Below are 27,855 nucleotides of genomic sequence, written 5' to 3'. Positions count from 1 at the left end.
AAAACAAATAAAATTCCTCTTAAAAATTAATTATAGATAGCTATGTATACTGTGTACTAAATCAGCTATAATATTTACAAATTCAAAAAGCACATTTGTCATGATCTCATGATGCTGTTCCCACTATGGTCTCATGCCATCAGTACATTGTTACCGTCGTACAACACAGGGCTCGCAAGTCCCCGGGATGAGGTAGACGGGGTGGCATTGAGGACAGTTGGGGTTCTCGCCGTAGCTGGACCTGCCCGGTCGCCCCACTCTCGCATCCAACGAGGTCTCCGTATCATCATATCCCGGATGTGGCTTGTCCAGGGGGAACACGTAATCAGGAACGAAGTACGAACTAATGTTGTATTCAGTGTTGAGTGGTTCAGGCGCTGCGGGCGTGGTTGTAGTCCTGGTGATGTCACTGAACGGTCTCCTGGCCGGTGATGTTCGTTTTTGTGGTGTCGCTGTTGTGTTGGTAACATTGTTCTCTTTGGGAGGCTCCAGACCGAACGCCGGCACCGCCCATTTCCATTCGTAGTATATCGGCGGTCCCATCGTTGTGGACGGTATCTTAGAATATTCGGACTTAGGAGGCAATAAGTTTACATCGGGGACTGGGACCTGACTTGTACCTGTATTTTCGTTGTTCGTCTCAATATTTGCATCAGGTTTCACGTTTACTGTATCAAATCTTGTGTTTTCTGTGGCGCCTTTCTTTTTATCGCTTCGCACTTTATTCAAAGTGTTTCCGAAGTTCTTGTTTCTACGCGGAGTTCTATCTTCTTCCGAACTGACTTGTCCTTGAGGTAATTCTTTATTAATGTCTATGATCTCGGTTTTGGTCATTGAAGTTTTATGTGAGTCTGGAACGTTTGGATCGAATCGTTTAATGAAGGTAAATACAGGATCTTCGTTTCCATCTTTGAAATTGGATTGTAATCTATCTGCGTCAGATTCTGTGGTGGTCGCCGGTGGGAATGGTGGGCTGAGCTCTCTCGAAGGAGATGGGATATTTACTTGATTGTCGTTTGGAATGTTGTAGCTAGGTGTCGGTGCAAACGTTGGCTGAACTCTTTGGGAGGCCTCGGTCACGCTGTCTCTGTCTTGTTTATTAGTCCTACTGTGTTTGGTGGCAAAGTTATTTTCTGTCACTTTCCCAATGGACCAAGAGGTCTGCGAGCGGAATCTATGTTTGTCGCTATCCAAGTCGTTGTTATCATCTGAGAGAGAGTCGGCGAGGCCTGCTATGCTGTTACCGGGATGTATCGGAAACTGAAATAATTATAACAAAGTAGATATAGACAAAAGATTCAACAAGAGGACACGAACTTTAGAAGATGTTTAAAAAGTAAATGTAAAACCTAACCTTGGTAACTTGTAACATTACCTTTGTCTCTGCCTCCCTCAGTCCATCGTAGTAGTTGTTGTTAGGCGGCACTGACAACACGTCGGGCCGAGGGGTACGCGACTTCATGTCTTCATCAGACACGAAAGGCTTGTCGCGCTGACCTGCAAAGTTTACATAATGTTTCATTTGTTGCTCGTGTTTAGACGTGTTTTTTCTGTCATCTTCTTGCAATTTTCCCTAAGTCGTTTCGACACAATATACTTGTACCACACAAGTTTATCAGTTATCACTTTTGAATTCAGTCCCTTCTTACGTATAATCTATATCCCATAACCAAACTTTGATCTGCCGTCTACTACCCTTGTCTACTACATTCCATCTCATTAATTTACATGCTCATCATCTCTCCGCACGCATATCACACATAAAACTTTATACAGGAATTAATGAGCCATAAAAATGTTATTAACCTTTATTATAATCATATCATAGGAGTTACCTTGTACTGTATAAAAGTGTGAATAAAGAAGCGCGCATCTCACCTACATTAGAGGCTGAGTTTGATGGACAAGGCAATGGGCAATTGCTGTAGAGGAATTCCGGTCGTGTGAAGGTGACTTAATTAGTTCCAAACATGTATACGTGACCGACGTATATGAACTAGGAAATATTAGGAGCAAAACTACTTCCATGTAGGGGTGTCAAACATCTGCGTTGTAATCAGTTTAGATGTCCGGTATGAGCAGTGGACTAGCATTTGTTTTAGTCTTCAAATTACAAAATAGTAGAATATTTTCGTAAACAAGTAAATTATTCTTTTGGCACGGCTCGCTGCCTATAAATTGTTGTTATTATATGTTACGCATCCACAGGGTTGTCAATTGTTAACTAAAAATTATTAATAAAATAATTTTACGCTTTAATTACCTTAACAATTTTGGTCTGTTATTTTGTTTGGTATAATTCCCAGCGATTTCGTTTCATAACCCATTTTAAGAAACTTTTATCAACAGTAGAATTACTAGTAATAAGAAACTTGTTGTAATCTCCAGTTAACATTAAAGAAAAATAAAATAATATTTTATTTGACAGCCCTAGGTCTAAGTTTGTGCTATGAGGAATGTTGTAAGACCAGTAACACACGAATTATATACCTATAATTCATCGTCCCAGTGATGTGGCATTTCATGCTTATCATACACTTGTTATGTCATACAAACATTTTGACAATGCACAATCAGTCTGATGGAATCATCCCTGTCATTATCTTTAACAAAACAGAGATAAAAATTTGTTTTAAACGAGGAATTAGGTCTCGGAAACCCACGGTTAGTCACTTGAGGAAATACTATTATTATATATGTGAACACGAAAAGAAAAAAGAGATAAGAGATCGGATATCGAGACACAAAACTTAAAAAAGTACATTCTAATTACAGTTCAAAACGCATAAAGCTTTATTAATACAACGTAACTGTATCAAAATCAATATTTGATAAATAAAGTCGATTGCAAAGTTTACTATTTATTCAAATAATTTCGATTTCATAAGAGCTTTGCAAGTAATCCGCAGTGAGCGCTTTAAGCAGAGCTTTCACTTTGCGCGTCTTCGGTAGCTGAGGTCGCATGCAAATGTTCAAGTGTTGACAGCGACCTTGTCAACAAATGGAGCTTAAATCTTAAAGTGTGTACTTAGCATATTCAATAAATCTCTACTATGACGATATAAATGCTATGCGTAAGTGACAACATGAATATCTCACCGATGAGCAGGTTGGCGTCGTAGTCGCGCTCGGCATTGGAGCAGTTCACCATGTACCAGTGATCGCAGACGAGCATGCGCTGCTGGAACAGTGTCGTGTTGGGGCACGAGTAGCTGAATTGCCGCCCCATGCCGTCGCACATGTGGTACACCTGACATACACAACACATTACACTTTAATATTTATTACAAAACGTATGATATTGATCTAATAATAATATTAAGGTAATGCCACACTAGCGTAGCGACACCGCAACTCGTGTAACATCCCTCTTAAGTTGAACTTCAAAGAGGTTGTCAAATGACTTGCAAGCTATATCAAGTTACGCCACGTATAATTTTTCATATATTCACTACTGTAACACTATATTTTCACAACCTTTACAATTTGTCGTGTATATGATAAGACGTCTGTGATGTCTGTCATGTTTAGAATATAATTATATGATAATGTAACTATAATTATTGAATATTGTGCCGTTATTGATGACGTGGGGTCGGCAGGATCAAGACTTTTATACAATACTCATTATAATAAAAATGACTGCTTTAATTGTTATGTATCGGCGACTTTATTGATTGATATAGTATTACAAGACTTTATTAAAACCGTAAAAATTCATCGCAATAATGTTCATGTTAAAACATATTGTGGTCTCATAATTCTGAAAGAAAATGAAATTGATGGCAATGGGCTACAGAAGTATTGCGACGATGAGAACCCGCAGTAATTTACTGATTACCAAACACATTAATAACTTGTAATTAAATAGACCTGTACTCTAACGAGATCAAACGATTACAGTATGTGGATATTTTCATAAAAATTAAATTAGGTGCGAGTAAAAAAATCATTAATTAAACACAGATAATAAAATGTGCAAGTATAGATTATAAAATGTAAAATCAATTAATAAATGTAATTGTACGACAAAGTTATTAGACATTATTCATATTTCATTTAGAATCTTCCGCGTAAAGTGGAATACCTTTAATTTTTAACATAAATATAGCTTGTTTTAAAAACAATATTATCTTCCTTCAGATATACGGAAGCTATGTATAATAGATAAATAATTATAAACAAACATATTTTTACTAAACTTTTCGAGAATTAGTAATTAATTTCTATTTAATTGTGGAAGTAAAAAACATAAGCCTTAAATCCTGGATAAAAGTGTTTTTTCGTATAACATTACAGTATTAAAATGTAATTATAACAAGTCTTTGTAATTTGTAATATTTGTTGTTGAATAAAATTGCCTTTTAATAACGTATCAGTCAAACTTAGCGTGTTTTTGCCTTATTATAAAACTAGCAAATAGTGAATGGTAATGCTTACGTTTGTTTTTGTGTTTGTTTACACGTGTACTATTGTGAAATATTTTTTTCTTGTTTAATTATCTATCTATGATTGCATAAATTGAAGGGTATTTACACACTACAGTCATTTCTTATGCTTCTTTAAAATCGTGACTTAAAATGTACTAATGCATTTGGATTCTATCAAATTGTTTTTTTTTATGCATTAATACATTTATATATTCCACTTTAATATATTTAAAGACGGATGTACATGATCGTTCACGAATATAGACAAGTTAAAACAAAAAAGAAATAGTGGCCGAATTAAAAAATAAGGTCAAGGTAAAGCATGAACGATAGACGAAGTACTTTATACTAATAACTCGTTAATACTGAAATTACCTGCGTTATTACTATTTTTACTGTAATTGTCGAAAAAATCTACAGTTATAAGCAGTTTATTGTTTGCAAACTTCAGTTAAGATATTTGCAATTAATGAAGATTGTTATAAAAAAACTCATGTTCACATTACTAACGTCAGCATTCGTAATGATCAATACAGTTAGTGCGCACCTTTACAACATTGTTTAAAGTGCAACAAATCAAGCGAATACGTATTGCACTAAAAAGTTACGTGTCGTGTTAGTTTTAATCGCTGCCATTCTAAAATAAAGGAGATTGTTTACGATTGCTTCCTATTTTGTAATGGATTATTCTTTTCAAATATTACATACATGCGTAACCATCTTGCATTTATAACCTTTCGTAAGTCGTTATTAATATTGAAAAGTACAAAGCTGTATTTCTATAACTACCATAGTAAAAGACTTGTTATTGTGAGGTTATTTCCAATCTAATGGCGGATTATAATTTAAAATAAATTTAATTTCGGATAACCACATACACAAAAGTATAAGTATATATTTGAATGTTTCGCAAACGCCTGCTACGTACTTTTTATACGATCTTAATATTTCTTCCCACCAGGAGGACTCTGACTTCCTCATTCCTTGCACGTTGCGTATCTGCGACAGATTATATTACATAAAAAGTAACACGAACTGAAACGACCCGGATCACTGACCTTTGCCGTCAAAGGTCAGACATAAATCTATTGATTCGCTTCATGTGACTGAAAAGATTCAAACGTAGTTTAATAGTTAAAAGTATTATACCTTTTACAGTCAAATAATTTATAAGTGTTCTAATATTTACGACTCTAACCGATTTTAGATTATAATCAAAAAAACAAACACAATGTTAATTGTAATGTAAGTCGCCTTTTCTGGGCTTGAAATGTTTCTATGTTTTATCGGATTCATTAATTTTTCACATCTATTTCTATGACTTGTTGGTAATATTCATTACGATCCATTGTTAAGTGATTATTATATTAATCAAACCTTGTTCATCTTCACAGCCAGAGTAAGGCAGCAAAAACGTTGTACATCCTACACTCGTTTTATGATTTCCTGCATTCAACAAAGTATTACTTAAGCCACTAAATCCGAAATACGTGAAGTGGTGAAAAAAATGGCAGAAAATTTTGCTACTTGTTTAATACTTAAATGGTAATTTTTAATCCGAATTTAAGTTTTAAAAATACATCATTTCGTTTGTCTATATATATATAAAAGAAAGTCGTGTTAGTTACACTATTTATAACTCAAGATCGGTAGAACTGATTTAGCTGAAAATTGATGGGGAGGTAGCTTAGAACTAGGACACGGACATAAGAACTTTTTTATCATGTGTTTTTTTTTATTCCGCGCGGACGGAGTCGCGGGTAAAAGCTAGTTTATTTATAAATATACTTGCTGTGGAACGCGACTCCGTGTTCGGGGAATTAAAAAAACTTAATAAGTAGCCTATGTGTTCTTCCAGACTACGTTCTACATCTGTGCCAAATTTCATCAAGATCCATTCACCCGTTGTGGAGATATCTTCAAACAAACAAACATCCATCCATCCATCCATCCATCATCTATACATTCGCATTTATAAAATTAGTTACATTTGCCCTCCTAAAGTCACCACATATCAGATACAGCAAGCGACGCGTTTGGCGACTGAACTTTGTCAACGCGCCGCCGCTGCCTTGACCCGCTTCTGTATATAAATGTTTGAAAGCAATATCCTAAACGAATCCTCTTTTAGGCCTTACATTAAATATTTCTAGATTAATGTTAATCTACGATCTAGGTTAATAGACAGAGGAGGAGACGCACAGAAAGAGGATATATCCTCTAAGCGTCTCCTACTCCATTAAATACACTTTCCCTTCCCATCCTTTCCTTATAAGAAAAGGGTGGGAAGTAAACGTGGACTACAATTAGGCCTCTGGCACCACACTCATCAGACGAAACGCGGAATTGCTTCCACTTCACGCCTGTCTTCTGTGTGGTCGTGGTATTTCACCACCCGGACCATTCGTACACCCAACAGATATTGTTGTTGAGGGATCTACCATTGCTCTATGGTGTCAAAGATAATTTAATCGTAACATTTTTAACCCTCCGTTAAAAAAAAAAAACTAATGAGGTTGGTATGTAGAGGGTTGGACACATCAGATTGTAACCTAACATTATTGCAATATAGTTAAAGCCTTAAACAACTATAATTTGTAAAGTCGTAGAGCGCTACATAATAATTATGTTTGAGACCGGGTTGCAAACTGAGGGAACAAACTACAATCACCGTTAAGTAATACAATGACCTAAATAAATCACGTTACACGCACCTTACTTAGGTTCGATCCCGCCATGTAACACTAATGCACACTAATGTATCAAGATCTAGGCTAGACCTTAGGGAGGGCAGGTAGAAAAAATCCTTTCTTTAATCCAAAGGCAAAGCTTGTTAGCTATGGAAAAACTGACAAATAGTTTTTGAGTGATCTTTGTAGATCTATAAGATATCATAGAATTTAAATCTAGTTTTTATATTAACTGGATTTACCCGCGACTTCGTCCGTTTGTTGTTAAATTCGATGTGCTTATTTAAAAACCATGATATTGTAAAAGACCATCGACCAAACAAACAATGTGAACAAATATTATATTTCCTTAAATGTAACTTCCCGTCGACATTGAAGGAATGTTTTTTGTCCTTTAATTTAAATAATTATTAAATTTTTTACTGAATAACATATTTTGCAGCTGAATATTTCTATGTTCTATTAAATATCAAGTTACGAACGTGTATTAAAATAGTATTACGAATTTCTATGACTTATATATATAATTTGGAAAAAAAAAATTAAACTGAAAATATATATATTTTTTATTAAAAATGCAAGTGCGAAAATGCCACTGTAATCTTTGTATAAAAAAGTAAAAGTAAAGGCGCATCGGCACACCTCCACGGTTAATTGTAACTTTGGTTACGTAAAGCGAAAGTTCAAGGTTGAGTTAGTGGTTCACTTGCTCTGAGGCAGACCGATTCTCAGCACATTAACTTAAAGCGAAGATTCCATTAAATAACATCAACAAGGTTTACTTAGCACTCTTCACTTGTCAAGAAACAATATTGTTTACTGTATATTGTATATTGTTCTCGTCTTTTTAGGACATAAGATTGTACATTTAGATAGTTTTCCCTACATAAGGTTCTCGTCTGGCAATCTATTGATACAAATCTTGTCACAGTAGGGTTCCATAGCTTGGTATATTATTTGTAACGAGATTTTAACTATATTCGAAATAGATAAAATAAAATGGTCTTGCTTCAGAATTTTATGACCGCGCCCTTCGAATATTTGAACTTTAGTACAATGAAAGCTATATTGTCTACACGTCCAATAGACATCTACCGGCGAGTATTTACACTAATTGTTTTATGCTATCATACCATGTAAATATTATATCAAAAATTACCATAATAGTTCTTACACCGCAAGGTGCAAAAAATTTAATGTTGTTACCCTTGAAATACGTCGTAAACGCCAAGACTTATTATGGCTTCATAAAATTATTCACTCTTCTGCAGATACACCTACTCTCCTAGCCGAAATCTACATAAACGTGAGGCATGTAACGCGGTCTCAAAAACCATTTCCACTTTGTACTAGTGATGCAACGGAAGTGTCTTAGCGGAACCAGAAACGGAAACAGATGTCAAAAATAAATTTTAGCAGAAACGGAAACAGAAGCGGATGCGGAAACAGAAGTGTAAATAATATGAAAAAAAATTAATTAAATTTTTTTTTTGGTAAAAACAGTTTATATTCGTTTTTAATTTATTAAGGCATTGGTTAACTCCAGCAAGAGAAACTGATTGTTTCAAACAGCAGCAGAAAAAATACGTAAACAAACAAATGCGACAAGTACCGAAAGGCCGCGCACGGACTGCGCGTCTCGCGCCGCGCATTTGGATCTCTCAGCCGTCGTAAAGTTCCGTTTTATCTCCGTTATAAAAGTTGCGGAAACAGAAGCAGAAACGGATGTTGAAAAGCGCGCGGAACTTCCGCACTTGCGGAAACGGAAACAGACATCCGTTGCATCACTACTTTGTACCTATAAAAACAATACTTCCTATTACAATCCTATAGTAAGAATGAGGCGTCTTTATAATAGCACATCCAACGATCTAGACATCTTCAATCCTAAGTATATTGTCTTCAGAAAGTCTGTCTCAAAAATATTGCAGTGACAATACCTGGTTGTTCTCATCCCTTTATTTGATGACTTTTCTAACCTCATAAATATAACTGTTAAACATAATTAATTTTTAAGTACTTAATATGCACTTTACCACTTTTTTATCACCCTTTTCATTTTGTTTTACATTGTATAATCATGTTGTGTACACTCACATTGGTTTATAACCTAGTTTCTTGAACTTACTTTATGTTATTTTTTAACTATGTAATGGTTTTAAACTGTATTGTGTAGCTATTAAAATAAATAAAATAAAATAAAAATAGGTATTTAATTTTTTTAGTATTCATTACGTAAATACGTATTCCATCCCAATTTAGTATTTTTTTTTTGTTTTTATGCGACCTTCGTTTGTTCGTCTTTTGCGACATACCTGCACGTTTATGATAAAGAGGACGTTTTTTATACTGAAATATAATTTATTACTTATTTGTTATTATTTCATATTGAAAACAAAGAAATACATATTTTGATTTAATAGTTACTTTAAGTTGACGTAGTTGAAGGAGCATTTTATATTTTGTGTTGGTTTTACTTCGCAACTTATATTAATTTCTCAAATATTTGCGTAGATATTTTGTAATATATGCTAAGAAAACATATTTAAGATTCGATGGTGTTAATGAAAACCTTAATTTGACAGCCCAATAAACTGTAACTACATCGTTAGCAACAGATTAAAAATAACCCACGCACTTATTTCGTAGTAGGACAAGGTTAGGTGTTCCATTCAAATAACTGCTCAGAATAGTTTGTTGCATGTAAACATCATTGTATAAAGGTTGCGTACACGATAAATAAGTATTTAGAAAACTTTCCTATGTAATGTCTTGATTAAGATCAACACAACTTGTATTCAGACGTGGGAATTTAAGGCTTAACATTAACTGAATTTTGCCGATTCTTGATAATTACTTATATGGCACTAACTTAGACGTTGTGTCGGATCTCAAACAGTAATGATAAACAAAAGTGAATCCTAAATTAAATGTTAAAATTGATTTATTTAACATTATGTGAGGTAGAATCTAAACATGATGGTCAATTAGCGTAATGTTTTCTTAACTGCAATAACATCTTAGCGATGTAAACAAAGATTATCTCATTGCAACATCTTTTATGAAATTGCTCGTAATAATAACAATTTAGGATCGCCTTGTTAGCGGCTACCATTTTTATATTTGTAGATTTAATCTGTGCCCGGAAGCAGCGCCATCTCGTGACCTTACCAGCACTCACGTGTTAATTCCGACATCAGAATGTCCAATGATGATAATATTATTTGATACAAAATGAATAAAATTGTTCTGACGTTCTTAAAATAAAAATAAAAAGGTTATAAACATAAACACCAAACAAATTTTACCTAAAAATGCAACCTATCTAAATTGTAAAAACGTCATGCATCAGTGTAACTTAGTATCCAAAATTAATAACTAAATATTCCTTTAAATATATCTATATATATATATAAAAGAAAGTTGTGTTAGTTACACCATTTATAACTCAAGAATGGCTGAATCGATTTGACTGAAAATTGGTGTGCAGGTAGCTTAGAACCAGGAATACGACATAGGATAATTTTTACCCCGTTTTCTTTTTTTTTTTATTCCGCGCGGACGGAGTCGCGGGTAAAAGCTAGTATTTGTATAAAGTTACAAAGCAAGTGCAAATGTACACAAGAAATTATTTGATAACCATTTATTTAATTAATCAATTTCATCCGTTTCGCAATTTTTAGTAAATTTTTCCTGCACTTTAAGATAAATTATGTCATTCGTCAATCGTTGACCTCTTAATAGCAATAAATAACGTGTTTTCACGTTGACCGCTCATTACTCCGACAGATGTTTCGAAAAAACGTCAACATCTCATAATAAATCAAGAAAAGTCACGCTCAGAGCCATCTGTTGGACATTTTTTAATTTCACCTCTACTGAGATTCAAAGGGTAAAAGAAGTTGATGTTTCTGTTCTTTAAAATATTCCGTTTTAGTTAAAGACATCGAAGGGACTCTTTGTAAGATACAACCTGGATCTAGTACATTATCAAGAGAAATACGAAATATCTAGAGAACATATTTCACAGAATACTTAGCAGTACTCGTATAGTATTCACACCACTATCATAATTATAAAAGATATACACACGCAACGTTCACTATTTTGTCGTAAGAGGAAGTCAAATAATATCAAGTCCAAAGGCGTGAAGTATTATCAACTAGAATCTAGACGCTAGATAATGAAGAGAAGCTATTATATAGTACTTCTTATTAATATTATAAATGCGACTATTTGGATAGATAGATGAATAGTTGTTTGTTTGAAGATATCTCCAGAACGGTTCAGCTGATCTCGATGAAATTCACCATAAATACATGTACAACGTAGTCTGTAAAACCACATATTTGTTTTTAATTGTTTTAATTCTGCATTCTGCGCTGATGAATTCGCCGGCAAAAGCCAGTATTTTATACAAGCTTTTACAGCAATATAAATGATTACTATGTTTACCACACATCGTATGTAGTAAAATCGAAGTTTTGCTAATGTATTTTTTCATTCATTTGATATTACATAAGGTAATATATGTAATTATGTATCAGTATGAAGTTAACTGATTCAAACAAAACAAAGCATCATTGCGCGACACTTAACCTCCTTTCGCGGAGTCAAAGTCACATAACTGACGCGCCCCACTCCCGCCTGTGTGCGTGTGTGAGGGCAAGCTGCGCGTGCGCCGGTATAGCGGTATAGCGTTTAGCGGATAATTTATGAAATATTCAAACTTTTGTCAATTTTAGTAATATGAACAGATTATTGTTGTAAGCAATTATATTGTAATAAATTGATTACTGATTATTTCATATTAATATAAATAAAATAGTTTCTTGACACAAATAAATTTCTTTATTTACAATATTATTGACAATTGTTTTATGTGCTACTTTAAGTAACAATTGAACATAACTTTGTTGTTAAAAAATTAAACCATGGCAAAATCTACATATATAAAAGAAAGTCGTGTTAGTTACACTATTTATAACTCGAGAACGGCTGAATCAATTTGACTGAAAATTGGTGGGCAGGTAGCTTAGAACCAGGAAACGGAAATAGGATAATTTTTACCCCGTTTTCTATTTTTTATTCCGCGCGGACGGAGTCGCGGGTAAAAGCTAGTTTATAATAAAACACATCCTACAGATAAATTAATACTTCAAGAATCATTCTTTTAATAATTCTCTTTAATGTTGTGTTTAAAAAACCTTGACCCTTCAATACTGATGACCCTATAGGAGCCGCAAAAGACACATCGTTGGTTGTAAACAAGAAAGTAATATTACTCACTCTGACATATCAGACATCGTCATATTTCGAAGAATATAATTGCAAATAACATCTGTCTTAAAATAAACGCTTTCATTTTCCTTCGTGTATTAATTAAAAACACAACACTAAGGCAGCCAAAGATATCGGTATTTCAGTTATAAAGAAATTTTTTCAATAAAGAAAATCTTACTAATATTATAAATGCGGTTTTTTAGATGGATGGATAGATAGATGTAACGGATCTTGATGAAATTTAGCATAGTCTGGAAGAACACATAGGCTACTAATATTTTTTTTATCATTCGGCACGGACGGAGTCCCGGCTAGTAGAATATAAAAGTACTCTGGGTTTAGAACATACTGTATAAACCTGATTAATATGAAATAGGTACAATACTATATATTTACATCTTGTCAGAGATGACAGAAAAGATGATTAATGACTTGATTACTATCATTAGAAGTTATTACAAATATAAACAATATAATTTATCAACATATATCTTATATTATTTACAGAACAGAAAACCAATGACCAAAATATAAAGATACAAAGTAAGGCTCAGTACAACGGTCAGAAATTTCCAATGTCGCACGATGCGGTAAAATGTATGTTGTGAGTGCTTGGCCTTAGACTAGTAGGGTATTACTACTATGCATGGCCAACGTAACACGATAGCATGATAGGAAATATTGAGGTGTATAATAAAGACCGAACACATGCATGATCTGTTACACCTAACTCCACAATAATTAGTCCGGATGTCTGGCTACATATTAACAGCCAAATAGCTCGCAACTTGCACCGGCCACGTTAGTGGAAGCGGAAGAATAATGTTTACGTTCAGTTAATTACTAACATAACCAACACGGAATGAACTTTTCATTTTTCATTGTTTTCTTATTTAAAAATATTTTTTTACAGAAGATTACATGTATAAATGCGCCATGCCATGACAAGAGTACACTTGTAAGTTAGAAGTTATTTTACTTATTTCACTGACCTGACATCCGGTGTCCATGTCGGCGTAGTAGCCGGCCGCGCGGCCGCGACATGTGAACCTCGTCGGTGGGGGCTTCACCACGCGTTTCTCTTCCTAAAACACAAAAATACAATAATACGTAAAATTTTTCGTGAAGAATTCTAGTGAACTAACAAAATAATTTACAAACATATTTAAAGAATTGTAAACTATAGATCGATACATATTATAAAATCAGTTTATATTACAGCTTTAGCTCCATAAATTGAACGCACGTTTTCGTAATATTTGTATAAAGTCGTCAATGGATTGTGCAATGAATATACATATTTGGTCGTAAGGTTACGCTTTACTGCCAACTGCCTATTGTTCGCCTCAACGCAACTACGAACTGGCTGAAATTATAAATAATAAAAACAAAAGCCATTTATTATAACGATGTCATCGCACGGACGATGTGAGAATTGAACATTCATATTAAATTATATCTATTGGGATTATTATAATAAGATGTTTTAAAAATTTTGTGCGGTTTTTTTTCTCTACGCCGAGACTGTCTGTCACACCTCAAGAATATTTTATAATTTTGAGGAACATCGTAAATATGTCAATAATTGAATAAGTTACCCTTCATATTTTTAATGTAATCCGCCAACTTTGAAATCATTTAATAGTTGCTTAACAGTCCCTCAGTGCAGTTTTCATACTTAACTTATCCTAAGAGGCAAAGAGCGAATCTTTGTTGGTACTTTAAAGTGCGTAAAAAGTTGCGCTTGAGTCTCGCATCTGATTGCGAACTTCAGGCAGCGATTGTGTTGCAGACTTTATTGTTTTATTATCACGCATAATTATTTGTGAATCTTGTTATCTCTGAACGTCGTATGTTAATTAATGTTTGTGAATGTTTCCATGCCAAGCGATATAGGTTTTTGTTGTGGGAAAAGTTGCTTACTATGCTATGTATTACGAAACTTATATACTACGATTTTACATTACAAACTAGTAAAATAAAAAAGCTACCTACAGAGACTAATAAACGATATTATTCTACCTTCTTAATAATAGGTACACTTTCGACCTCAGACCTCTTGCCTCAGTGAGGCAAATTTCCACGGTTACGTACAACTCAGATAAACGCGATGTGGCGCCCTCTACAATTAGAGCGGACACTTCGACCCCGGCACAGCGCGACGGCTGACGGAAACCGTTCAGCCAGTGTTGCAAACACCATTGTTAGATAATACAAAACTAGAACAACGTAAGAGTAACAATTGACTGACTGCAGTAAGAAACAGCAATTACAGACCTCATAGCTGGTAAATAAATCAACAACAACAATGAAATACATCCAGACATAATAATGTATCTGGTTACACATGTATTATGGTAACATAAAGAATTTCCCCATATTTCATACAAGTTTTATCTTACTACTTATTACTCTATTACGTTTTATATAATTCCGAGCGGACGGAGTCGCGGGCTACAACTAGTAAGGTAATAAATGTAGGAAATTCTTTTAAATAGCTACATTTATCAACATTTAACCTTCATCAATAAAGGCATTCTGACAATAAATATAGTCTCAATATTGTATGTTATATTGATAAAACACATTTATCAAATAATTAACTTATAACCTAAGATGAGGACGTCTATATCTTATCTAACACGAGAAAACCTTGGAAAAATTGGTGTTACAAGGTTTCAATACTATATATAAAAGTATAGGGTTAGGTGTATTTAAGCTACATAAGCTTTGAAAGGCTATGTACCGATATTGTGGACGACTCTTGCGCTAAAACATTCTAACCTTTGCATCTATTTGTATCTAATACATAATACATTATATATATTACGTATTGATGTTTGGTCAAATTATCAAATACTTATTGAGCTTATGTATTTAATAAACTAGAGATATATAATTATATGTTAAATCCTATTATATAAGAGGATGTGGGCTGTGATTATATATGTGTATATAGTAGGTTGGCACATAACTTGTTTTAGAGAATTGTTAGTCAAGATCATCTCGAGCGTATTGCGCGCTAAAGTTCCCAAAACCAAGTGACAGATAGCTGTAGTGAGGCGACGTAAGCGTTGATATTTGACATGTCTAGTGCTGCGCCGATACACCGGCACAGTGTTGATTTTTGTCTCTAACAGTTCGGCCATCCTGCATTTCCTTCGTCCTCGAAGGAGTATTGATCCTTGCTGCATCGTTTTACACGCTGTCCCAAGCGCCATGAAGAGCCAGAACACCTCCAAGAAAAAGGACCTAAAAGCAAATCAGCCCCGTAGGCAGAAAATATAGCCCCGTAGGCAAACCATACGCCCGGAGGCTAAACATACGCCCGGAGGCTAAACATACGCCCGGAGGCAACATATACGCCCGGAGGCTAAACATACGCCCGGAGGCAACATATACGCCCGGAGGCTAAACATACGCCCGGAGGCAACATATACGCCCGGAGGCTAAACATACGCCCGGAGGCAACATATACGCCCGGAGGCTAAACATACGCCCGGAGGCAACATATACGCCCGGAGGCTAAACATACGCCCGGAGGCAACATATACGCCCGGAGGCTAAACATACGCCCGGAGGCAACATATACGCCCGGAGGCTAAACATACGCCCCATAGGCAATCTTTGATTTTCTTTTATCAATCATGTGTCTGAAATAAAAGTTTTATTAATCATACGCCCCATAGGCAAAACATACGCCCGGAGGCAACATATACGCCCTGAGGCTAAACATACGCCCCATAGGCAATCTTTGATTTTCTTTTATCAATCATGTGTCTGAAATAAAAGTTTTATTAATCATACGCCCCATAGGCAAAACATACGCCCGGAGGCAACATATACGCCCTGAGGCTAAACATACGCCCCATAGGCATTCTTTGATTTTCTTTTATCAATCATGTGTCTGAAATAAAAGTTTTATTAATCATACGCCCCATAGGCAAAACATACGCCCGGAGGCAACATATACGCCCTGAGGCTAAACATACGCCCCATAGGCAATCTTTGATTTTCTTTTATCAATCATGTGTCTGAAATAAAAGTTTTCATTATTATTATTTTTACTACCATGTCAAATACCTGGCATTCCGTGCACCCTGTACTCCATGACGTCTATACATCAAGACTCTCCACAGGTTCGCGGCCTCGGCCTGCTCGCGACAGGCACTTCACAAGCGTACTGCTCGCGACGGGTGCTCCACAAGCGCCGTTGCTCGCGACAGGCGCTCCACAAGCGCCACTGCTAACGACAGGCACTTTACAAGCGCACTGCTCACCACACGCGTTTCAGGCGCGTTGATTGTAGACAGGCACCGCTCAGGCGCGCTGATTGTAAACAGGCACCGCTCAGGCGCGCTGATTGTAGACAGGCACCGCTCAGGCGCGCTGATCGTAAACTGGCACCGCTCAGGCGCGCTGATTGTAGACAGGCACCGCTCAGGCGCACTGATTGTAGACAGGCACTTTCACAAACGCGCTGATCTCGACACGCGCTTCAATGGCGCGCTGCTCTCGACACGCGCTTCAATGGCGCGCTGCTCTCGACACGCGCTTCAATGGCGCGCTGCTCGCGACACGCGCTTCAATGGCGCGCTGCTCGCGACACGCGCTTCAATCGCGCGCTGCTCTCGACACGCGCTTCAATCGCGCGCTGCTCTCCACACGCGCTTCGATCGCGCGCTGCTCGCGACACGCGCTTCGATCGCGCGCTGCTCGCGACACGCGCTTCAATCGCGCGCTTCTCGCGATATGCGCAGGTTCGGACCCTTAGGCGGTAACTCGATCTACACGATTTCTCTTGTCATCTCAAACACCAAGTATCTTTATGGATCTATAACATTCATCACATGACCATGTAGGGCAAGCATGTCATGACATACCAAACAATAAAATCAAGTTTTAATTCAGAAGTATCCTGGTGACACACAAATTAAAATAAACTGAACTTAGAAAGGACATCAATGACTTAAGACATAATGATATCCATCTGACTCAGGTAATGGCTTTAATTTTATCACAACTCTGCTTTACCAGACCCTCACTAATAAACTGATCTATATTCTCAATTTCAGTTGTTAGGAAAATTCTTTAAATTAATTGAAAAACCTGATCTTGTCTTATTAAACATCAACACTAAAAATATAATAAATGTTGGTTTGATCTTACCGCAGTACAAATTTAATAAGTATCCATGCCAGGACATCCGGCAGCTTATACCAATAATGGCCTTTGGTTTAACTCAATTGGCAAGTTCCCTAGTCTGAACTACTACTACTGTTCTTAACAAATGGAAACACTTGAATTAAATTTGTCATCAACTGACATAATGAATACATGGGGTCCTCCATTCATATTTTGGCAAAGTTATCTTTGCCATGCAATTGCATTGTAACATCTTTTCATGCATATTTGTCACAACTTCAAAATTATATTCCACATAATACACCACTGACTTGTATTTTAGTTTTTGTACCAACTCCTTTAATACCTCAATTTGACTGTCTTTTCTCTTTATTCCTCTTTGTGTGTCTTAAAATACAGAAAAGTATTTTTAATTATCCTGTTAAATTATAACATAACTTGTAGTCTTTAAAAGTACTGTCTTAAAGCCAACAGTATATTTAAATATTCTACACAAAACTTTTATCTATTAACCAAATTATAATCTTAATATTAAATGTATGATTCATATTATTTTACACACCACTTTTGTGTCTCAACATAAATCATACCTTGTTTTAAAATGAAAGGCACTTATAATATTTTACACAAACTTTTGTGTCTTGACAAACCATAAAACCAAACCTTTAAATCAAACATTAAAATAGAAATAAACACAACAAATCTTGATTTTGTGTTTTCAAGCCAATGGTCTTTTCATGGTCTGTTAATAAAACAATTTTCGTAATATGACTTTATGATTGTACGATTACAGACTTTAGGAAAATGTTTTCAAGTCTTTTAGAAATCATCAAATTAAGAAATCAGTAAATAATTTTGTACAGATAATTAGAAACATGGAACAATCTCACCAAATATGAAGATTTTCACGCTGGTGTGCGTTTTAAGTTTACCATTTACTCGAAGTTCTCAATATCCTTACAAATTTAAAAATCTTACTCTCCGGTAAACAATACGATTCTTTTATGCAACAAAATCACTTTGTGAGTTTGGGTAATATCTCACTTCTGAACTTTTAGAGAATTGTTAGTCAAGATCATCTCGAGCGTATTGCGCGCTAAAGTTCCCAAAACCAAGTGACAGATAGCTGTAGTGAGGCGACGTAAGCGTTGATATTTGACATGTCTAGTGCTGCGCCGATACACCGGCACAGTGTTGATTTTTGTCTCTAACACTTGTGGGAACGAACTTTGTATCTCCTCGAGGTCGACGATTTTTGTTTTAGCTACCCTTCTAATTCATTCTTGTAATTACAATAATTATTTTATAGTTATTCAATGATTTCTATTATGTTTATTTTTAATAATTATTTTTTTCTCAAATAATTAATTTAATTACATAATTATAATATAGTTTTGTTTAAGTTTTAACGTCATAAAACTACTAACAGTCCATTGGTATATGTTGGCAACCCCAACACACATATGGCAATTTTGTTCATTTATACGAGTAATATCATTCGTTCTTTCTTTTTTTCTGTTGTGTGCATATTTTTAATACATTCCTCCAATGTAAAACTAACTACGGCCATTTTTTTACTGTGTACCGCATCTTAGCAAGCGTGAATAGCGCTACATAATTCCTAGGTGTAATAAATGGTCCTTTGAGCCGGTTTTTTAGTAACCAATCACTTTCGATATCATAACATGAAACACATTGAATTGGTAAAATATTCGCGATGACCTCATTATCGAAACTGATACCAAAATAGCAAGTAAGTTAGTACATCCGCCCACAGATTCGCCGTAGGTACTACGTGACACCTTCTTAATACCTTACAAGGCAGCCTTACTCAGACGATAAACGATTTTATGTAACATATGCTAATTATTTTAGACATAAGTATCAAGAAGTTACACTCGCGGTTTATATTTTACTTCCCTAAAATCGTCAGCAAACCTGTCATCACTTAACATGTCTGAAACGTCTAATCTTGTTACTGCACCAATCAGAGTCATAAAGTTGCCAGTTAGGGAGTTTTTAGTGTACTTTTAGTAACAGTAATCTATACTAAGGATTTTTTTAATTAACTACTAAGTAACTTTGAGTACGGCACATTTTGGAACGAAGTTCCTTATCGCGCGTTGTGAAAGGGGGCTAGACGGAAAAAATTCTTACGAAAAGTTGTCACGACACTTTTTGCTATAGTAAGTATGTTAACGACGAATGAGCGCTACTTCACCATGGCAACGACGTGACAATATATAACGAAAATTCATAGAAATAAAATGTACTTCTTGTGAAGACTTAAGTTTTTTATTCATAGAATAAACATTGGTTCCTTCACTAATTAATTGAAAGGAACTTCGTTCCATCCGGGTGTCCCTTGACACCTCTCAAGTTTTATGTTTTTTTTTTATAGAAAAGACGACGAAAGTTATGTTAAAATTAAATTGAATGTGAAATCATATTGTGGTAAGTCAACTGACACACAATACTTGTCAGAACATCATATGACCTGAAAGGTCACGAGGTGAGATTTATTTTAAGTTGTCGTACGGACAGACACCTATAGACATGATAACGCTAAGAGATTTTCTTTTTTCAGATTCAAGACAAATAGTTACATATTCAAAAAACCTATATGAATTATATTATACACTAGCTTTTACCCGCGACTCCGTCCGCGCGGAATAAAAAATAGAAAACGGGATAAATATTATCCTATGTCCGTTTCCTAGTTCTAAGCTACCTGCCCACCAATTTTCAGTCAAATCGATTCAGCCGTTCTTGAGTTATAAATAGTGTAACTAACACGACTTTCTTTTATATATATAGATGTAATACAATGCTAAATTTTAATACATATATACTTAGCCAAAAATGTCAATGGTACAAAATTGTAAAAGTTAACTTATTAATGGTTTTGTTTATGTAAAAATTATCATAAAAAAATATATAAAAATCTTTATAAATTGTGCTATTTATGCGACATATTTCTTAGCTTCGCAAACGCCTCGCTTTGTGTAGCGGTACGGACTTAATTAAAAAACAAACCGGTTGAACTTGGCTTAGTACATTAAGAACCTCTTCACTTAGCATACGTATATTTATTACCTGAACACTAGCAGATTATTATTAATTAATTATAAATTACTTTTAAAAAATAATTTATTTAATTAATTAATTACTTTATACTAGCTTAATAACATTAATATTCATAAAATAAATAACAATGTAAATAAGTTATTTATCCAGTAGTTATTTTATATATCAAGATGACATTATTTTATTTTTCGCTTGATGATAAGTGATATGCCTACTGATGGAATTTTACTGTATTACTAATGATTAAGTATGAGCTTTAGCGACATGTTCCACCTTAGACCATGTGTTAGAATCCCAAACGACGGCGCTTATAAAACATAGCGAATATTTAATATTCATTAATATATTATTTAGAAAAAGAATTCATTTATAACAACATATAGGTAATATATAAAAAGATTCAAGTATTTAATAAGTTTAACAAATTAAACTAGCCACCGAGAACATCTTCGCCTAATTAAATAAAAAAAACTTAATACAAAAGCAACTATAGATTTAGGCGCGAACTGAATGCAAGATGTAATACGAACGGGATAGCAACGAAATTGATTGTGCACATGTAATTTATTGTAAACTAGCTTTTACCAGCGACTCCGTCCGCGCTGAAAAAAAAAATGCACACAGGATAAAGAAGTTCCTATGTCCGTCTCCTAGTTCTAAGCTACCTCCCCATCAATTTTCAGCTAAATCAGTTCGACCTATCTTGAGTTATAAATAGTGTAACTAACACGACTTTCTTTTTATATATAGATAGTGTGTTAAGAACTTAACAAAGAACATTAAAACAGATGGTACTAGTTTACATTTATCCACGGATTTCTAAAGTATAATAATAATTCCATACTTAATAATCGAATAGACAATCTATAGAGTTCATTATTTTTATTGGTCTATTAGATATATCTGAATCTAATTTGTTAATTAAAGAAAAACAACTTCAAAACACCGCTAGAGTTCGGGGTCAAAGTACACCTGAAGGTCGCAGGTTACGTGCTTCTAGTATTTAAAAAATGAACTCTTTCCTCAACCGCAAAAAATCTATTTCTCTAAAGGTCACAAACAAGTATTTTTATAGACCACCAATTTTTCAAACAAAAAACACACAAAGTCAAATTTGTTGTATTCGTTTCTAGAGTCGTAATTTATAAATAAATTAAATAAACATTGCTAAGACCCTTTTTAATTCAATTTAAATATATTTTTTAAAACAAGCTTACTGTCTTTGTTTTTCAACTTCGTTTTTCTTTTTAGGTATGCCTGCCAGTTACTTATGACCGCCTTTTTTTATCTATGAAGAAAAAAAAAGGATTTCACAATCTAAATAATAAACACATTACCTAGAAAATTCCAGATAAACCATGAATATCAACTGATTTGTAAACAACAGAGGCGATTTAAGATTACATTTCTGCTTCGTAATGCATTATTTATTTCACGTTACTGCCATTGTAGTGGTGGTAACAATTTCTTTTCTTCAAAAGTTCAATAGCTTTATCATTAAGGGCAGTTGCACACTGACTACACTTAGATTGTCATAAACCTATTGCGAAGCCATGATCATTGATTTTCCGTAAAATGAACCTGATTGGTCAGTCTAATAGTAATCAAATTGAAATGATCTGTCTTATATCTAACTTTTGCCTGGAACTTCGTCCACGCGGAAATAAATAAAAATCTAGTAATTAGAATAGCCTACTGTTACTCAGTGATAATGTAACTTTCTAATGGCAAAATAAGTTTTGAAATCTATCCAGTAGTTTTTGAGTTCATTCATTACATACAAATCTTTCTAAATTAACTCTAAAACTACTTACTTATTAATATATTTTGGTAAATGATAATAAAATTACAATGAAATACAAATAATCATTATTTTGTTTCTTTAAAAGTCTTTGTTTTCTTTCAGCTATAAAATAAAATTATACTCCAGTATATCGAAATAATACAAATTTCTTTCGTAACTCAAGTTCATTAATAGACATCTAAAAATATTTCCCAAAAATATTTTGTAACTTTAATTTAGATAGTGGGCGGATTAGTCTAATTTTCTTATTTATGACTTTGCAATAAATAAAATATATTTTTGTTTATAACAGAGAGTTGATGGTTGCAAAATATGGAATAGTGATGTGCAACTAACAAAGATGCAATACATCGATATCTTTTGTCAATTTTATTGAATAAATTATGATAATAATATTCGAATTACAATGATTTATCGTATTTTTCTACGTGTAATTTACTATTTACTTTTTTCATAATAACCATAAATGGTAACATAACATCAAGTTTAATTATACAGTTACGTGTAATTTTATGTTAGTATAAGGTAATTGTTTTTGGTTTAATCTTTTTCTGTGTTAATAAAAACTTTTCTTTTCTTTTTTTATCCTTTCCTCCTTTATTATTGTTTTGTGCTATCGACTTAATAATGGTCAAATACTTAAAATATTTTTAGGTTAGAAAAATAAGTACTACGAGAATTCAAATTTTGTGTCAATATATTAAAAGAAATAAAATTACATCCAATTAACCTTGAAACCTAACTACTTTAGTTAACTGAATAATTCTTTACTTTTTCCGCGACATCTCTACGGTGTTATCTAGTCGCCATTGTTACAGCTCCAACGCAACAATCCTCATTAATTACTAACTAAGATTATATATTTTTTGTCTACATCGCAACCATTGAGCAACATATACAGAGAATTGTGGGAGATCTCGTGTAACGTCACTAATATACTGACATTTTTCTTCAAATCATCAAATATTAGACATCGAGATTTACTCCAACTGAAATAATAGTAGTAGTAGTAAATGGATATTGAGTTGTTGCTAAGTGATAGACTAATAATTTTGTACATATTAATAAAATTAATATAACTTCAGTGAAAAAAAACGATAAAAATTAGCGACGATACTGGGCTGCAATTAGGTATTGCTTTAAATCCGTCTGGACGATTAAATCCGTGAATATAATCAAACAAGGATATCTGGTTTGATGAGGGGCGCTGCTATCGCAGTTAGTTCTTTCAGAACACATGAAAGCCCTAGTACGTACGCTACGGGTGCGCTAGTCAACTGTCATTATTTAGTTTTAGCCCACCGGGTCAGATAATTTTGTCTATCTTGTTTTTTTTTTTTTTTTTTTGTTGGGCGGCGCTATGCCGCCCTCTCGTTCCCCTAACATAGTTTAGGTCAGGGACTTGGGGTGCGAATTAATCTTTATTAATAATTTAAAAACCAATTACATAAATCTTAAATTAATATCACATTCGTTAAAACTTAAATAACTATAAAATACAATAAAACCAATAAATAATACATTTTAAAGATCTATATACATTTTAAAATTTCCATAAAAATAATAATACATTCAAATATCTATTTACATTTTAAAAACAATAAATACTAAATCTAGTGCAAAAAGGCCGTTAAAACAATAAATACTTACTACTACGAATGTGATACATAATAAATTAATTCTTATTTCTATTTATGGCTAAGAGGGCCGACGCTTTACAGTATTCTAAAAATCTATCTCTTGTTTTTTTATTAGCAATTAATTCTCTTATTGTTTCTAAATTTATTTTACTTTCCATCTCTATTTCAGCGCCGGCCCTCATCGCACCAGATACCGGGCACTCGGTGAGAAGATGCAGCACGGACTCTTCGGTACCCGGATCGCAAATGCACGAGGGGCTCTCCTTGCAGCGGAACCTGCACAAGTACGAGGAGAACCCCCCGTGTCCCGTAAAAACTTGGGTGAGTACCTGATCCGGGTCTATTTTTCTGAGCATGTCTATCTTGTTATGTGTATGGATTTAAAGATTTGACTAATCGATAATTGAACCGCACAATCGATGTATCGATTAGGTAATCGATATTTCATCGATGTATCGATTGAAATCGTTTGCGAATCAAAAGGTACATCGCGTGTCATCATAAGACGCACGATGAAATCACAAGACGTTGTTCACTTATCAACAATCTCAAATTACATTGGAATTTCTTCATTCTTTGCATTCGAGAAAACAAAAATATTTCCTAATATCGATACGAAATGTAAGCAATCATTTCTATAAATAACACGAACAAACATTTCGAGTTAAAGATAGAAAGCAGTAAGTTTTTTGGACACATAGTAAGATGAATTAAACAATACATATCACACACATAGGACACATAGTAAATGAACATAATAAGATGAATGATCCATATTCTGACCTCTATCGATTTAAGGTATCTGGAATATTGTAACTTGTCCCAGATGTCTATGGATAGCCGTAACTTCGCTAATTTAGCGAATTAAAGTGGCTCGTTTGTCACCTTCAACTATAAAAATGTACGTTATTTCTTGACTTGCTCTAAATGAGATCATTATTTCCAAAACTTGTAACATAACCGTAACAATGGGTTTCGTGCGAACGAATATGCAACATGTTTTATTTATGAACGAACAGTTTCGCATCACTTGATTTGCTTCACGTTGGCCAAATGCCAGGAATCGATGGCAGAATAATGATAAGTGGGCGAACGTTGCCCAACTTATTGCCACATTCAAAATAAAAAATTGCACTAAATATTGCCAACTTGAATTTACGACCAACAAGTCAAAACCTAGACCCCAAAGTTGCTAATAAGACGTTTTTGGTGTATTACATAAAATCACTTTCTAATATTTTTGGTAGATTCACGGACACGCAAGTGAATAAATTTTTTTTCAAGTATAATATAATTTGATACATTCCGTTAAATTTTATACATTATTTATCGGTCCGGGCCTTCGCAGACAAATCATCCTAAATTGAAGAAATACTCTAGGCAGTATTAGCACCCGAAATCGCCGTGCATGTATGCGTATATATAGGTATATGAATGTAGAAGAAGCGAAAGAGGTGTGTCAGGACCGTGCCAAATAGAAGTCTGTGGTCTCTATCTACCCCTTTGGGTCACGAGTATGAGTTGTGTTGTTGTTTAAAATATAATATTACAAGTTAACAGCAACCTAAATTTTGTTTCATGACTTTGGCCTTCCACTAGAGCCAGGTATATGACAAAAACTTGTAAACAAAATCTGCTATTTACATCAAACCCGTTAATGTGAATTTATAAAAAAAAAGAGTCTTTGTGTCAGTACGCTATCGTGGTTTTTGCGGCAGTTCTTGGAGCTATTGATCTGAGTGACTTTCGTAGGTCATTGCCACTGGGTCAGTGGTATTGAGGTCGTAACTAGTAACAATACATAACTTTGTCCTGACGTTTATATTTTTCTATTCGAATATAAGTTGACTGAATACTTTATTTACATAGAAATAAAATTCAAATTAATTTAAATATTAGTGAGATTAAGAAAAGCTTAGTCGTGTAACAAATTTATACAAAATTTACTCACATAAAAATTCAAATGAAAACTAATTTAATTCCGATTTGATTTTCAATGAATTCGGAATTACGTTTGTTATTCCATTGTACAATTGAATCACATCAATATTTATAATTTATAATGTATTTTAAATAAAAATAATCGATTTTAATTTATTACAGGCCTCCGATATTACTTTTTTGTACTTCATACCGACATGTAATTTTTGATCCACACAACTCTTGTAAAAATACAGAGAAATCTTTGAATTTGTAAGTATAGTAAAAAGAAACTGTGCTTTTATTTCCTCACGAAAATCGCTTGCATATTATATCTCAGTGACCGTTTCAAAAGAACAACAAAAACGATACACATCTAAGCTATAAAATACAAGTTGAACAGACTGAGTGGACACTAATTTATGTCAGAGTACATTTAAATGTCGCAAGATGAGATTAGATAACGCAAGGCACGAAAAAAAACATGAATCGAGACAGTATCAAGCTGTCGAAATATAGCTTGCATCTTACTGGCATGAAGATGTAGACTGGAATCTAAATATTAATATTTTGTACAGAATAATCCGGTGATGATATGACAAAAGACGGAACACATTAGTTTAACATTAACACGTTGACTCTTTACTTGCAATGTAATTGAATGAAAATACTGATGTTAGCAACTTATATAAACATATTTTGTTAGTAATATCCATAAAATTTAATTAAGATTTTCTTTTTGTTTCCAACGAATAAAATTACTTTGGTAATCTTTATCGATCTTGAATAACCTTTGCCTAAACTATTACATAAAAATTAATCGTAAAGGGCTTTCATAATAGTTACCATAAGATTTGCCTATCCGTGTAATAAAATCACCCACACAAATTGTAGACGAATCAAATAAAAAGGCAGAAGATAGTTTTTTTTTAGTATTATAAACAACAAGCTTATCACAAACATTAAAGATGTCGCGAGAAGAACAGGCCAAGATAAACAGGTTGCACGGGTCAAGACAGACAATTGTTTTTGTTTTGTTCTAATACTTGCTTATCAAACTTGATGCGGCGTTTTAATCAGTATTTATTATTATTTTACTTCAACCCTTATAACTTATTTATTGTTACTTACTTGTGCGTTCGTAAAGTAAACACAGGCCAACAACAGCCACATACACAGTAGCTGCTTGACATCCATGTTGACACCTGCCACTGTTATGGCACACTTCCTATGTCACTAGTGTCAATTTGTCATCACCCACTTACTAAGCGGGAATGTTATTTATATCACTTTCATTACTTTTTCTTAAAAAAAAAGTTGAAATAGTATTATAATAAATGAAATTGTATTTGTTTCTAAACAAAAAGCATGCAAAATATAACCTAAGTCAATAAACTCTATATTTATGGTAATTTTTTTTAATAATTAAATCAATTTATTTTAATGAAATTAGTTTACAAAACAAACTCATTCATATAAAGTTCGTATGTTTGACCTAATTTTTGACTAACAAAGTGATTTAATGATTATACATAAATCATTTAAATAACAAATTATAATAAATGCAAATTAAAAATACAGTATTTGAAACTATTAGACATTTTCTATATAAAAAATTACGTTTTCATTCACTTAAAATTCACTGTTCGATTTGTTAAAAATATATTACGAAAAAAATATTACAACACTAGTAAATTGAATCGTAATATTATTCGATGTGTTCGTTCGTATTCACGTACGTCGATTACCTTCGGCGGTCGAAGTAAGACTGGGCGTTTGAAGATGTATTTCGATAGTTCCTCTCAGTTCCTCCGAGTTCACCTCAGTTCCTCCCTCCCGCGGAATCCTAAACTGTC

At 33.9% G+C, this 27,855-nt stretch overlaps 1 protein-coding gene across 5 annotated transcripts; it reads right to left on the bottom strand.

Annotated features, from left to right (window-relative positions):
- Nucleotides 1–110: 110 nt before the first annotated feature.
- LOC106709694 lies at nt 111–27,774 on the bottom strand. Of its 5 annotated transcripts, none has more exons than XM_045679992.1 (6): nt 27,748–27,774; nt 27,131–27,303; nt 13,396–13,488; nt 3,100–3,250; nt 1,376–1,497; nt 111–1,260 (listed from the first exon to the last, which is right to left on the bottom strand). In XM_045679992.1, exons 2-6 carry the CDS (start codon nt 27,194–27,196, stop codon nt 151–153), a joined length of 1,542 nt encoding a protein of 513 aa, XP_045535948.1. In that variant the 5' UTR covers nt 27,197–27,303; nt 27,748–27,774; the 3' UTR covers nt 111–150. The 5 variants fall into 5 exon arrangements, with proteins under 5 accessions (XP_045535948.1, XP_045535947.1, XP_045535946.1 ...); XM_045679991.1 differs by having other exon boundaries at nt 27,739–27,766; XM_045679990.1 differs by having other exon boundaries at nt 27,688–27,758.
- Nucleotides 27,775–27,855: the final 81 nt, after the last annotated feature.

Source organism: Papilio machaon, chromosome 11 (assembly GCF_912999745.1).
Source record: "Papilio machaon chromosome 11, ilPapMach1.1, whole genome shotgun sequence".
Taxonomy (NCBI): domain Eukaryota; kingdom Metazoa; phylum Arthropoda; class Insecta; order Lepidoptera; family Papilionidae; genus Papilio; species Papilio machaon.
This window is presented reverse-complemented; position numbering and strand designations above follow the sequence as displayed.

Excerpts from the sequence above, each read along its gene's own strand:
- LOC106709694 (XM_045679992.1), bottom strand. The coding sequence starts at position 27,196 with ATGGATGTCAAGCAGCTACTGTGTATGTGGCTGTTGTTGGCCTGTGTT. Across the intron at positions 3,251-13,395 it reads ACATGGACACCGGATGTCAG|GTGTACCACATGTGCGACGG; the intron begins GTCAGTGAAATA and ends TGTGTATGTCAG. Across the intron at positions 1,498-3,099 it reads CGACGCCAACCTGCTCATCG|GTCAGCGCGACAAGCCTTTC; the intron begins GTGAGATATTCA and ends TAAACTTTGCAG.